The 14,724-nt window shown below is 45.6% G+C and overlaps 1 protein-coding gene across 15 annotated transcripts in view; it reads left to right on the top strand.

The window, feature by feature from the left end:
• The window catches only part of UBAP2L (ubiquitin associated protein 2 like), a 30,060-nt gene that overhangs the window by 7,898 nt on the left and 7,438 nt on the right, over positions 1–14,724 (top strand). For 6 of the 15 annotated variants that reach the window (XM_086865837.1, XM_086865833.1, XM_086865835.1 and 3 more), the window contains exons 5-17: positions 623–791; positions 1,129–1,224; positions 1,921–1,966; positions 2,244–2,356; positions 7,358–7,410; positions 8,881–8,966; positions 9,394–9,565; positions 10,419–10,620; positions 11,791–12,068; positions 12,328–12,500; positions 13,193–13,382; positions 13,975–14,029; positions 14,473–14,647. In XM_086865837.1, coding sequence (XP_086721963.1) covers positions 623–791; positions 1,129–1,224; positions 1,921–1,966; positions 2,244–2,356; positions 7,358–7,410; positions 8,881–8,966; positions 9,394–9,565; positions 10,419–10,620; positions 11,791–12,068; positions 12,328–12,500; positions 13,193–13,382; positions 13,975–14,029; positions 14,473–14,647 — 1,808 coding nt within the window. Of the gene's footprint in view, positions 1–622; positions 792–1,128; positions 1,225–1,920; positions 1,967–2,243; positions 2,357–3,914; positions 3,990–7,357; positions 7,411–8,880; positions 8,967–9,393; positions 9,566–10,418; positions 10,621–11,790; positions 12,069–12,327; positions 12,501–13,192; positions 13,383–13,974; positions 14,030–14,472; positions 14,648–14,724 lie in introns of all 15 variants that reach the window. The other 9 variants (XM_086865831.1, XM_086865829.1, XM_086865826.1 and 6 more) reach the window with 2 other exon arrangements.

The raw sequence follows: 14,724 nt of genomic DNA, 5'->3' as shown, positions 1-14,724 counted from the left end.
ATGTGCAGCATCGGTTTAAGAGTATGAAACCAGTGCAACTTTCAGAAAATACATGGATGCAGGCCCATGGTAGTGAGCTGGAGGCAGACTTAATGTTTTGCAATTGAACTTGCCTGTTGGTTAAATTTTGTGATGATTCTCTCCATCTGAGATGATATTCAGGGGAGAGGTTTCGTTAATAACTTTGCATCTGCAGAAAGAACTTACCCCAAATGCTGACTGCAGATCACTATGAAACATTTATCTGGGTTATTCTGATAGCTCCTGGTGACCTGTGTGAAATGACAGGCTTCTTTTCCCCCCCTAAGCAAGATCCATGCTTAGAATTGTAGAAGTATCTATCATGCCCCCTCTATTGAAGAATTTTAGTAGATCTTTGCAGAAATAGAATAACTCATCTTCTGTTACCTCAAACTGCATGCCAGTCAGCTGTAAGAAGGCTTGGCTTGAACAAAGATGATGTGCTGTATGTACACTGATAGGCTCCCTTAAAAAATGGATCCAGAAATTATTTTTGCAGAGATCCCTGTTATGTTCTCTGTAGCATGTTTAAATCTTTGTGGATTTGCACCTTTCATTGATCTAACTGTGATTAATTTCTTTCTCCTCTCCAAACCTTCAGCATTCCTGGGAAATGGTTGGGAAGAAGAAAGGTGTCTCAGGACAGAAGGAGAGTGGACAGACGGAACCCAGTGAAGAAAGCAAAGAAAACCGGGATCGGGAGCGGGATTTCAGCAGACGACGTGGTGGGCTGCCGAGGCGAGGGCGAGGTGCCACCCGTGGAAGAGAGTGTATGGACCTGCCCTTTAATAACCCCCAAAACCCTCACACTGAAGCACTCTGTGCTGTGTAGCAGCTGTCAGTAAAGCTTTTTTGGGCAGACACATCTGTGAGGAAAACCACCCGTGTGTGTGGATCTGTTTAATGCTTCCCTGTCTGAAAAAATAATAATAATAGTATCTTTGTGTGATGCCTTCACTTATCATTACTTATATTAAAAGTTCAGGGAGCATGTGGTGATGGGATCCCCTACACAGCTACTGCATTTTGGGGTTTGAGATCTGGTCTGGTATTGCCACTAAAGCAGGATGTGTCTTGAAATTGTCATTGCATTGTTCTGTCTTTCAGTTCGGGGCCAGGAGAATGGACTAGATGGTGGTAAGAGTGGAGGATCTTCTGGAAGAGGCACGGAAAGAGGGAGGCGGGGACGTGGCCGAGGCCGAGGTACACATGGGATGTGAAGTCACCAGGGGGTGGGAGGAGAAGAATTGCAGCAATGTATTTATCTCTCATGAGGTTACAAAGCCTCTTTTATGGGAGGAGTTGCCAAACTGAAAATATGCGCTTGATTTTTCTGTTCCCATGCTTACTTTTAGTGCCTATATGTTGCTTCCCATCTTAAAGATGCTAGAAACAGCAATTAGTTCTTGCATCACATCCATGGAGTTAAAAAAAAAATTGTGCTTTATTACTGAGGTGGGAGGTTAAAAAACCCAAGGTTTACTATTTTAGCAGGCAGGCCAATGGCTTGTTAGCAACAGAACCTCCATCTTGCAAATGTATCTGAACACCACCACTGGCTTGGACTTTAAGTACTACGGGCAGAAATTAATTTTACCCCAAAATCTGCTGCTTAGGAATTGTTGCTGAGGTCACATGCTGAAGTCAGAACCTGGGGTACTTATGGTTTGTGCCAGCTGGAAACCTCATTTGAGCCTGGAATGATGCATTGCTAATCATGCTGCCAGCCAGCTGAGGTCACTCTCATACATCAAAAGATGTCGCTGGCAATCCCATCAGCCTGGGAAGATCCTCTCCACTTTCATATTCTGGGCATCAGAACTCTGTGTGCTGTTCAAGTGTTTCTTTTCCTGGGGATGTAGAGCCAAGGGACAACAGTGCATGTGTATGTATTTACAGGTGGCTCTGGACGGCGAGGGGGAAGGTTTTCTGCCCAAGGCATGGGGTGAGTTTCATTGACAAAAACCACAGCAAAAATAAAAAATGGTGCCTGAATGGTACTGTTTGTGTCAGTAATTTCTGTTCCCATTTTCCTTTTTACTTTTTTTTTTGTTAATAAGGCCCAAACTGCATCATGGTAACTTAAATTTGGGATGGCTGGTGTAGCTGAAGCATCTCTCTGCTGAGAGAACTGCCTTGTGTTGTGTTATGGTCTGAATAAAATCAATTGCTTTCAAAATGCTTTGGCAGAGTGAACATTTCCATCCTCGTATTTTTTACAGAACTTTCAACCCAGCTGACTATGCCGAGCCAGCCAGCACGGATGAGAACTACGGGAATAGCAACAACAACACATGGAACAACACTGGGAGCTTTGAGCCAGATGATGGCACAAGTAAGTGCCTTAACATGCATGTGTGATGGTTTGTATTGAGAGCATTTTGCATCCATCCAGTTGCAATGAGGACATTCTAGGTGTTAGGTTCAGGGATGGAGGAACAAGGGATGTTGGTTCAGAGATAGATTTCAGTGACCCTGATACTTTGCACATTAGAAACTGCGAGCTGGATGATTGCTCTGGGGTGAGCTTGTGGGTGCTGTTGCCCGACAGAGGCACAGGAACACTCACCTCTATTTGTTTTACTGTAGAAACCATGCTACTGCTTGGAAGGGTGTTTTTTATAAATTGTAGTGTGCTAAGCAGATCCAGGATCTCCCAGTGTTTGGTTTATTCTCCAGAGAATTACTCTGAGTCAGTTGTATTGTGCTTCATTTTGATACTGGGAGCCTTCTTTCTTTCATGGTCATCTGGCTCAGACCATGGTGGGATAGGACTTCCTTGCAGAAAGGAGCTGAAAGCAATTTTGCTTCCTTGGCTGTTTGAAGCAAACATGCTTGCTGGGTAATTCTGAACACCCAGCTGCCTCTGCACATTCTCCTGCACTGGAGAACTGGTGCTCTGGGTTTTGTTTCACATATGCACAATATTGAGACACAGGTGAACTCAGATTTTGCAGTGTGAGAATGGGACAGGCACAGTCCTTGACTGTAAGTAACCTTTGGTGGTGGGGGGGCAGGGCTCGTTGGTGGTTTTGTTGTCTTTTTTATGGAGCAATCTTGCACCACTGCAAAGTCAAACTGTTCTTCTACAATTACTGAGTATTTAAGTAAATACTGTGTCTTGGGTATAAGAAGCATCCACACCTGTGTTAACAGTGCTTTAGGTCACTTCTGTGCTTCTTGGTTTTGCTGAAAAACTGATAGGTTTGGAAAGAGAGAATTCAAGTCCCATTAACTGGGATACCTTTTACTGCATACTGTTGTGTAGGGGAGAGGGGTGGGAGTGGTTTGTTTGTGTTTCCATGGGTTTTGTTTGGGTTTTATTCAGTTTTTTCCTTCAGAAGAATGGCTGTTGTGGAAGGAGGGTGTTTCTGTGAAACACCAGCAGACAGAGTGATCATCTTCTTGGCAGCTGAGAAGGGGTTTTAAATACCAGAAGGAATGGTGTGAAATTGTGTTTGGGGTGGTGGGTGTCCTTGTCTCCTCAGAAAATGGATGGCAGTGGACAAGCTCTGTGTGCTAGAAGTTTGTCTGTCTAGTGGCAACAGGCTTCTGTGTGAATGGTTTTCTTTTTCCTGTGTTGGTGTTTTGTGGAATGAAGTGGGTTAGAGTGGGGTTAGGGGGAGCTGAAGATTTTTCTGACAAACCACTCAGATTTGCTCTAGTACTACAACACAGCTGTAAAGTTTATTGTACTACACCACTGGTCACCTGTGTTGTGTGTGGTTGTTTTGTTTCCAATTTAGTAGTCACAGGCATCTCTTTAAATTAATAATATCCACAGGTACAATGTGACTGGTGTATATGGGGGCAATGAAACTCACTCAATGAAACTACACTTCTTTAAGTCAAAATTTCACCGGTTGTCTTTCTTTTCTTTTTTTTTGTTTCAGGACTTGATTTCATTGGGGGTGAGGGGTCAAATTATCCCCGAAAATTTGACACTGCTCCTGGTACGATACATCCAGGTGCACTAACTGCCCCGGATACCTTTACTTTATAGCTTTTTTAAAAAAAATCTGAAATATCTGTGGATATGTCATTCTACTCTCTTAAATTGTTTATTTTAATTAATATTTGACATTTGTTCTGACTGTGCTTTTACTAACACTGACACCTTGAATGTAAATTGGGAGAGGCTAACACCAATTCCTGTGGATTATGCAAATTTTAACTTCAGCCATTGCTTCTCGATGCCCAGACCAGCTCTGTGTCCACAGCGCTGGTGACAGAGTATCCCACCCCAGGGCAGGAAGTGTGAGGCAGCTCAGTCAGATTCCCTTTGTCTCATATCCTGAAAGCTGTGACTTGCTGTTGTCGCTGTGCCATTCCACTGGCCTCTCTGCTGTTCCTGCTTAGGGTCACAACGCTGCTGCAAGGGCAGTTGGTCTGGCTGAGCTCTCTCTGTGCTTTGCTTCTACTTACGGCTGCTTCTGGGTGAGCAGTGCCCAATGGCTGCTCTGGCATGCTCAGGCTGCCTGGCCACTTTTCACCACCCTGCAGTTGAAGATGATGGTGGATTTTGAGATGACAGTGATGCTTGATGGCAAAGCTGCTCTATGCCTGGCCGCTTTATTTCCTGCTCTTATACTGTTGTCTTTGTGAGGCCAAGAGACGCATGTGAGATGATGCAGTTTGCCTTACCTCTACAGAATTCTATTGGTGTCTGTAGTAAGGTCAACATCCTGTTTGACTGTCTCATCTATCTAACCTGTGGTTTTGAAGTTGAGGCTAAGGGACCTTCCAGAAGACTTTGCCGCTTGACTCTTGAGAGTCAGGGCAGGAGGAGAAGTGTTGAGGCCAAGGAGTCTCTCATGCAAGGGCCCAGAAGCAGGCAGACATACTTGGAGTGCTTCTGCTGTGTTGGAGCATTTCTTCATTCTCACCTTAGGGTTAATCCTTAACTTCCACAGGTAGCACAAGGCCATCTGCTCCAGCACTGCCATTGTGATTTTGCTGCCCTTTGGCTTTGTTTGGACTAACATTCCTTCGAGGTGCAGTGGGAGCTTTTGGGTCTGTTGCCTTTCTAGTGCAGGGTGACAAGATTGGATCCAGTCTTTGAGAGGCAGCTGACTTCCTGCTGGGCTGTAGGAAGAGCAAGCTGGGTGTTTATCTCCCAGTTTAAAATGAGGAGAGAGTGTATTTGGGGAGGGATTTGAAACACTTGGAGATACAATGGGATTTTTTTTTTCCTTCACCACATTTGTATTTGCCATGTTGTTGGCTTAATTTTATTTTTTTTCCTTGTTTTCTTGGTTTGTGGAGCTTAAAGACCAGCAGCTTTTTGAAGGCCTTTCTGAAAGCAGAGAGGAAGGCTTGCTGTTCAGAAGACCACCCTTCTAAATGGTTAGAAGGCTCAGGGTATTGCCTCTGTTGCACCTCTCCCCTTCAGAAGAGCTTGATGGAGAGTGATAACAGTTGGTTTCTTTAAAAAAACTTCCCATGATGTGCTAGTTGGGAGCTTTCTGGAGTGTTCCTGGTGAATACCTGATTATACATCACAGGTCTTTGATTCTCCATCTGCCCCTTTGTGTGTTGGGAGCTCGAGCTGTGCTGAATCAGTGTCCGGTATTTGTGGAGTAGACTTTCTGGGAAAGCCCTGTAAATGGCTGTTCTTCATCTGCAGGGTTTCCTTCTGCTTTTAGTGCTGCTTTTCTTTTATTCTTATTTTCCCCAAACAAATAAGACTTAAGAGCCCCATGCTATGTTCCTGCATGCACAAACTCTTTGGGGGCAACTCTCCTGTCTTCCTGCTCTCTGGGCCAGCTGCAGGTACATCCAGCTCCCATTTCACTTCTTGTGTAAGGCTTGGGCTAAAATGATCTTTCTGATCCATGGAAATTTGGAAAGCAGCCTTCCTGCTACTGCTGTGAGGGCACCAAAAATCTGAAGATTTTTAAGGAAACTTAGATTTCTAAGGAATTTAGACAGGAATTTAGGTTCCTAAGCTTCGGATATGTTTTGCATTGAATGTGTTGATGGTTCTGGCTGTAGAGGAAGGGGTAGTGTGCCTTAAGACTTCTGGCACTCTGGCAAGTATTGTTGTATTAATATCTGTATTTCATACTTGAATAAAGTAAATCCTCAGAGGCTTCTTGAATTAGCTCAACTCATCAAGCAAGACAAAAAAGCAATGAAAAATAATAATTCACTGATACTTATTTCATACACTAAATTCCCCCAAGTCTAGACAAGTGGTTGTTTAAATACACAAGTGAAGTGTATATGGGAAGATCTGTGTCCTGCAGAAGAGCTCAGAATGTTCTCCTTCCCCACGTGCTTTGTTTTATGCTGCAAAGGACTGATGCCAACTTGTTCCGTCCAGTGAGTGTCTTCAGGATTAACCCTGTTGGTGCTCTCAGATTTTCTTGATCTGGTTTGTATAGACTGAAAACAAGCTGCACAAAATGGGACTGGCTTTATACTCTGAGGCTTTTGGGAATGTGAAAGCTTCAGGTCTCTTCCCAAACCAAATTTTAGTTGTTAAATGGAGTCTGAAACTGCTACATAATATTCAAAGAGGTTAAACTGTAATGGAAGTGAGGATTGGAACAAGTTGAAAATGCAGCTAGGCAAAACTTTTACTTTCTGGTAAATTTTTGCTCGCTTAAATTGCGCTGTGTTGGATTGCAGCTGAGGTTTCCTGCTTTTCTCCCTGATACTTCAAGCTACATGCTTTGAAACTATCTCTGAAACTGGTCACAGAAAATGCAGGAATTGCTTGGTCCCATAAATTTTCTTTTCTGAATCCCATTTGCCTGAGCACAGGAGGTTCTGGAGCACTGGGGTTTCAAGACTTTTTCTCTTTTCTGGGGTGGAAGACGAATCGTGGGAATGGCTCAGTTATCCTTAAGTTTTATAGAAACTTGAAGTTTACTTGGATGGTGAGATCCTGTGCCAGAACTCGGAGGAAGCCTATGAGGGAGGTGCTCTGTCTGAGCTGCTGGAGTAACACTGACTGCTTGTGGGTGCACAAACCTACAGCTCCTGTAGTACAACAGGGAGCCAGGGAAATGGCATAAGGAGGCTGGGGATGATGCTGGGGCTTCCTTGCAGAGCTCAGCTCCCATTTTGGGTGTTGGGAGGGTGTGCATTGCCCCATCTTCCAGCCTGGCAGTGCCTCTTTTTCATCCCAGCCTGTATCAGCAAGGCAGAGACAATCCCATCACAGTACCTTGACCGTAAAGCGTGGGTTGAGGTTGACTGCTTTAATTTGTCTGATTGGCAAATGGAAATCCTCGTGGCTGCCTGCAAAGCTCCCCAGTGCTCCCCCAGCTGTTGGAGATGGAGCTTTGATGCATGCATAACTTCTGTACCTTTTGTTGTCCTTATGTAGGTGCATGGAGGGCAGCGACGGAAGAATGGGGCACGGAGGACTGGAATGAAGATGTAGGTATTTTCTGAACCCATCTCCTCTGTGCATCTGCCAGCTGGCTGCTGTCCTGTCTGTACACACAGAGCTGCCAGGGGAGCTCAAAGCCTATCCTCCCTAAACTGTGGACAGAACCCCAGGCAGGCTCCAAGCTCCGGGACCTGTCATGAATAAGTAATTGTTGCATCTTCTACAGGGTATGTGTTAGAGAGCTTGTCATAGGGCCCCAAGACAGGAAGAGATCTCCTGGGCCACTGAGGCTGGTCCTCTCATTTCCTGTAACTGCAAGATGGAATTCTTCCAAAAACTGGCCTGACTCCACAGAAGACTCTCTCTTCACTCCTGGTGGAGTGACAGTTGGGGAAGGTTTGCTTTTGATCACACCAGCAGCAGTTTCATGGTTTCATGCACATAATGTGCCTCTGCTCATCCTTGTGATTTGGATGGAAAAGAAGCTCTTGACTTTACCTTCTGATGTGCTCTTTGGTTTGTCTCACTATCTTTTGTTCTCTGCCTGACGTCTCCTTCAGGAGAGAATGGACGTTGTTAGCACCTTCTCTTAATACCTATCTGTAAGTTTCTTCTGAAATGGGCTTCAGTCCCTCTCCAAATCAAGGAAGGACTTCTGTTCTTGCAGATGGGAGCAAGGTTCAGTATTTTAGTATGATTGTTGGTTTTGCATGCTCATTTTAGCTTAGCCAACAGAATGGGCAAGCACACTAAGTATTTGTTTTCAGGCACCACCTGAGGGAAACATTACTGGTGTGTTTGGAGATATGCGCAGCTTTTCTTTGTTCAGTCAGGTGTCTGTTAGAAGGGAGCTTCTGAGAGCCTTTCTTACCTTCAGTGTGTATGAGATGCTGCCAGGAGTTCTGGATTTACTTTTTAAACTCTGGCAGTTCAGTTTGTAGTAGCTCCTCAGTCTGGAATAGAAGCTGTTCGTGTTCAGATATGTTTCAGGCTATATCGCAGGTCATCACTAACCCTCCAGCAGTTGTTGAGCAATGTTATTTTCCCTTCCGTAGTTGATGTAGATCTGTTGGTCAGATCATCCAAGTGATGAACTTGGATCATTGGAAGTTTAGCTATGGATACAGAGTTTCTCTTTGGCTTTGCTACCAGTGCTTGCACCTACCTGTGCAGAGGCTTTTGCCGGTCTGTGCTGCATGACATTGGCTCACAGAAACAGCCCAAGGTCCTAGAGCAGCCCTAGAGGATTTGTAGACTATGGGAAATTTGTAGAAGGATTTGAGAGGTTTTCTTTTTCCACTCACAAGTGATTTGTGTGCTTGCCTGAGAAGAAATAAATAAAATAGAAGCTGATTTTGATGGAAGCCAAATGCTAGAGAAGTTTCAGTCTAAGCACTTGAGTTTGTCAAGTTTTTCTGTGACTCTTTGCCTCAAACATTCATGTGCTTTGCATCACAGGGACTGTTATGAGATGCTGTTTTCACTTTAGGATTATTTTTTCCTTTTTAATCTTTCAGCTGTCAGAGACAAAGATCTTCACAGCCTCCAATGTGTCTTCAGTGCCTCTGCCTGCTGAGAATGTGACAATCACAGCTGGACAAAGGTGAGAGCCCATGGTGATGGTCTTTACCTGGAGCAATTTGCCATCTTCAGCTAAACCTAACTAGCTACCTAAAATGCAGCAGCTCTGGATGAGATGAGGTGCATTTAAATGGAAGAATTGACTTAGGAGTTTTTGGGTCCTAATCCTAGATTAGAATTTTCTAGGCTTTCCTAGGATTTGTTGCTGGTTCTTCAGGTTTGGGGGCATTTTGCTGTGTTAAATTAACGTAAAGCATAATTTAAAATCAAAGGCCATGCAGGGTCTTGTTTGGTCAGTTTGTCTTTTTGAGGTTGCTACTGGCAGTTATGAGTTAGCATTCTGCAGATTCCTTCAATTTGTAAAGTAAAAGCTGTGAGGCTGGAGGGGGAATACTGTTCTAATGGTAGTGGGAGCTTCTGGTAACCTCAGTGGGTCTTTGTCTACCCAGAATTGATCTCGCAGTCCTGCTAGGAAAGACACCCTCTTCAATGGAGAGTGAGTCAACAAACCTGGAGTCATCCCAGACTCCTTCCCTGGCCCAGCCGCTGGTGTTCAGCAATTCTAAGCAGAGTGCTCTATCCCAGCCTGCCTCTGGAAACTCCTTCTCTCACCACAGCATGGTAAGGAAATGCTGGTCTCTGCCAATGGGTGTTTGGCTGAGGTTGCTTATCCTATTTTTCTGTCTCTTTGGGTAATAATAGGAAGTATAGTCCTGATGCTTGCTGCTTGGGGTTGGTATAGCCAAATAATTTGCTAGTCAGCTTTAAAAGCAGTGGCCTGAAGTTCATAGCTCAGTTTGAAATAATTACGATAATTCCTCCCCTACTGCCCTTGTCAGATTTGCAACACATGCTTCATTCCTGCTTAAAGGAAAAGATCTTTTGGTCCAGGGCTTGCAATTCCAACAGTCTGAGAAACAGAACTGTTTGGGAACTGGTGTGGGATGGAATGCCGACATCCATTCACAGGAGAAGGAAGGAGACACTGAGTCAGAGTCAGGGATATGCATAGACCTGGGTAGATGCTGCTTTGTGTAACTTCAGCAGAAAGAAAGAAAAATTGTTTACTTAATTGTGAGATAGTTGAGGAAAGATTTTCAAAACCACATTAACTGTAAAGCCAAGATCTCCTGGTGTTTCTCTTTCAGTGCAACTCAGTGCATGAGAATAATTTAGTACATTTTTTAAGATCCTGTCTGTTAACTTCCTTTGTAACCCCCTGTGACACTGTACCATTGCATGGGTTGGGCAAGAGATGAGTGTACCTGTACCTGTGTTCACACACAATGGAGGCTTGAAAGAAAGGCCCTTCCTGCCAGCAGTTTGTGTGTGTTTGGAGCTCAAGAGTGTTGAGCTGAGGCACACAGTGAGAAGCAGCAGTGTGTTTAAGCTTATGTTCAGAGATGTACCTGTCCTCTGAGCCAAATTCCAAGCCATGGGAGATGTTGACTTTACCTCCTTGCTGAAATTGCAGGTGAGCATGCTGGGGAAAGGGTTTGGAGATGTCGGGGAGGCCAAAGGCAGCAGTACTACAGGGTCGCAGTTCCTGGAGCAGTTCAAGACAGCCCAGGCACTGGCTCAGCTGGCAGCTCAGCACACCCAGCCTGCTGGGAGCACCACTGCTGCTTCCTGGGACATGGGATCCACCACACAGACCTCGTCTCTGGTGCAGTATGGTAAGGAAAAGCAGCGCGGCTCCCCAGGGGGAGGGAACATGTTCCCCCAGAACTGCAGAGACACACTATGAGCAGCAGTGGGAGGCATTCAGCAGAGGATCTGTTCTCAAGTTCACAACCAATTTAGCTGAGCTGGAAGAATTAAGAGAGCTGTGGGTGAAACTGAAATGTAATAGTGTGTGTGTGTGTCTCTCCCTGTTCCTTTTATACTTGGAACAGTTGAATCTGTCATTCCAGACAGTTTCAAGGCCAGGGATCTGGCATTCCTGAGCCTCTCAGAGTGTGCAGAACTACTTCCCAATGTAAAGCCAGAAAAAGATCTGAAAGGGCACCTCTGGAGAATAGCTCCCAAATACAAGCTCTTGTCAGCCTCCTCTCCCTGATGAACTCTTATTATCTTTTAAGGGAATTTTAAGGGGATTTGCTCTTGGGAAGTGCCAAGAAGTAACTCTATCTCTGGGCATGAGGGAATAAACAGGGATTGAGAGGCTCTTTTCAGATGAGAAGCTGAATTTTGCTGTGGTTGAGTGCTGGTGTAATTTCTTTCAGCTTGTGCTTGTTATAGGGAAATGGCTCTGGTTCAGATCTAAACTGAAGAAAAATTGAACCCTGTCTAGTGGCAGTGAGTGTTGGCAGCTTCTGATCTTCTCAGACAAGAAGCCTTAGAGGAGAGTCACAGAGAATAGGAGTCGATTTTGAATAAACTGTGGAAAGACTTAGAGGAGGAAGGTGGTGCAAAGACCTGAGGGTAGGCAGCCCCAAGCAATGATGGTGGAGATACCTAGTCCCTGCGTGGGAAGGAGGCGGCAAGGGAATGCAGGAATATTAACAGAGGGGAAGAAGTGGCCTGCATGACTCTGACATGCAGTGTCACCACACGAGGGACTGGAGTCCAGCTTTTCTTGGAGAATTAAGAACTTTTGCCATGCAAGCTGGCTTTGTCCTAAAGGGATGGTGGAAGCAACTGAGGGAAGAAGGACTTAGAGATGCTTGGCATTGATAGTCGTGAGAGTCTGAAGCTGGGAGCATAGATACTTAAATTCTTTGCTCTCTAACAGGCTTCAGGATGAAACATAGAGGAAAAGGATTTATTTTTCTTGATAAGTGTCAATATTTGACTTATTTTTATGGAAACAAACCCTGCTAACTCACCTCTGTCTTATCCCATAGATCTCAAGAACCCAACAGACTCTTCCGTGCATAGTCCCTTCACCAAACGTCAGGGCTTCACATCAACTTCAACCATGATAGAAGTGTTCATGCAGGAGAAACAGCCTGTGGTGACTGCCTCCACAACCACGCCAGCACCCCCGTCCTCACCACTGCCCAGCAAAACCAACCCGGTTCCCCAGATGTCCCCAGGGTCCTCAGACAACCAGTCCTCCAGTCCCCAACCAGCACAGCAGAAGCTCAAGCAGCAAAAGAAAAAGGCATCGTTAACATCAAAGGTGCAGCCCAGTGGTGGGGAAGGAGGCATTGAGTAGTGCTAGAGCTGCAGAAACAGCCATTTGGGCTGCTGAGGGAAGGCTTGGGATTGGCCTTCCTGCTGCTGAGTGTTTGTAGCGATGGAATTGTCTACCTGCCTGTGTTGAGCAGTGTAATTCATGGGCTGCAAGCCTGTAACAGCCATTGTGTACTGGGAAACATGGGTATTAAAGTCATTCTCTGGGCTAATCACCAACCTGTTCTGTTGTTCCTCCCTTGCAGATTCCTGCACTTGCAGTGGAAATGCCTGGCTCGTCAGATATCTCAGGGCTAAACCTGCAGTTTGGAGCATTGCAATTTGGTTCAGAGCCTGTTCTTGCTGAGTATGAATCAACGCCCACAACCAGTGCTGCTGTTAGCCAATCTCAGAGCAGCCTCTACACCAGCTCTGCCAGGTGAGGACCAGGAATCTATCAATCCAAGCAGACAGCTTTGGAAGTTCGCTGGTCCTGTGGACTTGAATTGTCATGCATACTAGTAGACCCTTTCTGACTGCTTTGGTCACAAAGGGGGGACAGTGTATGCAACAGCAAAGCACAAGTTGCCAGCAGACTCCTTGGGCAGATCTGTGGCTCTTTGGCCTGTGGTACTTGCACAGAAGCTAGTTTTCCTGCTGCCCTTAAACTGTGTTGTTGAAAACACAGGAGGGGAATCCCCAGCACAGCTGCTCAGAGTTTCTGGTGAAGAGATTCTGCGTGCTTTCTCCTTTTTTTTTGCCTGTCAATCTGGGACACAATGGGGTGTCCTAGTGTGTATCTACGGTGATGGTGCATTTGTCTTCTGTTGGGCTGACCCTTAGTAAGTGGCCAGTCCCTTGGGTACTGGGACCTGAGTGGTGGCAGCTCATGAAATGTTGCCTAAGGCACAGCAGTGTGTGAGGCAAGACTGCAGCTGGATATCTATGGCTGAGCTAGCCCTACTCTCTGGGCATGTTTCATTGTTCAGCTGCTTCATGTGGTGCCTTTATACTGATGCTTGGTGCTTTTATCTTGAATATTTGAAGTGAAGAGCCCAGTCTGGGTCAGCAGCTTACAACAGGGCTGTTTTGGAGGAAAATGGAGGAACACTTTTTTATTTCCTTTTGTAGTGAATCTTCATCCACAATATCGTCCAATCAAAGCCAGGAGTCTGGTTACCAGAGTGGCACAATACAGACAGCAACATTTACCTCCCAGAACAGTGCTCAGGGACCACTGTATGAACAGAGATCCACCCAGACGAGGCGATACCCAAATTCTATCTCCTCCTCGCCCCAGAAAGATCTGACCCAGGCTAAGGTAAGAGAACAGCTTTGCTCACCTGTTGTGCTGAGTGAGCCTCATGTGTGAAGTGTCTCAGGGGAAGCTGAATGGCTTATCAAATGGTTCTGTGGTCCTCCAGCCTCACTGTGTGGCTTGTGGGCTCTGAGAGCTCTCTTCTGGCTGCTGTGTTTTGTGCCTGGGCCTGGGCCACTGAGGTTAACAGCAGTTAAGTTGATTGCAGGGGCATGTGTTGTGTCATGTACAGTTACCCTGCTAGAGAGGGGCATGCAGACAAAAATTCTGTTTTGTGTTAATGATTTCGTTCTTGTATGCTGCACACCAGTTCAGTCACATCAGGTTTCGTAAATGAACTTGGATTGAGAATGTTGAGGCAGTCCAACCACCAGCAGCAGAGAAACTGCTTGCACTTGTTTCTCTAATACACACTTGGGGGCCATGCTGGCATGGGGCTGGACCTTGGGACTGACCCAAACACAGTCTGGTGTTACATGTTAGCAGGACCTTTTCATAACTGTGGAAGGGAGTGTGAGAGAGAGGTGACACTAGCTCTGCCTCTGAAAATGCACAGCTATAATGCCCAGTTCTCCTTTTTTCTCTTCTTCCTCAGAATGGTTTCAGTTCTGTACAACCCACGCCATTACAAACTACACAAGCTGTTGAAGGTAAGAGTCTTGCCAGTACAGCAGGTGTCCTGCATCTCTTGTGCTCGTGTTCTCTCCTTTGAATGAGAAGCTTTATCTGTGCTGATAGCAAGTCCTTTCCCTGCTAGACTAATTGCTGCCATTCAGATTATTTGCTTGCCTCAAAACATTCAGCTTTCTGCTGATGGATCTTTGAGATCCTTGAAGGGTCACCTATGACAATAATTTACTTCATGTGTGGAAGGTACTTCATCTGTAGATCTTGAAGCTCTTTTACAGAGCCAATGGTAATGCTGGGGTAAAGTGAGACACAGAAGACGTCATAAGTGTATAACTGTTTGGCAGCACTGAGGGAAACCCCAGATCTCCCGGCTCCTGTAGACGAGCACATGCTGATCCTTGCTCTTGTGTTACCCTCTGGAAGTTGCCAGTAGCTGCCCTTAACCCAAAGCTTTTGTTCTTAGGTGCTACAGGCCCTGCAGTGAAATCTGACTCCCCCTCTGCTCCCAGTATTGCACCTCTTAACGATGGGGTTTCCGCATCGTCCTTGCTGACAACAGCCAGCCAACACTCAACAGCTCTGAGCAGCCTGAGCCACAGCGAGGAGCTTCCCAGTACAACCACTGCCCAGCTCAGCAGGTGAGAAAGGGGAGGGGGGTGGATTTCTGAGGAAGCAGAACTAGAAGCAGAAATCTATAGCAGCCGTCAGAGTCTAT

This window comes from Cyanistes caeruleus, chromosome 30 (genome assembly GCF_971803275.1).
Source record: "Cyanistes caeruleus chromosome 30, bCyaCae1.hap1.1, whole genome shotgun sequence".
In the NCBI taxonomy this organism is placed as follows: domain Eukaryota; kingdom Metazoa; phylum Chordata; class Aves; order Passeriformes; family Paridae; genus Cyanistes; species Cyanistes caeruleus.
The sequence above is the reverse complement of the archived record's forward strand: the minus strand, read 5'-3'. Positions and strand labels throughout refer to the sequence as shown.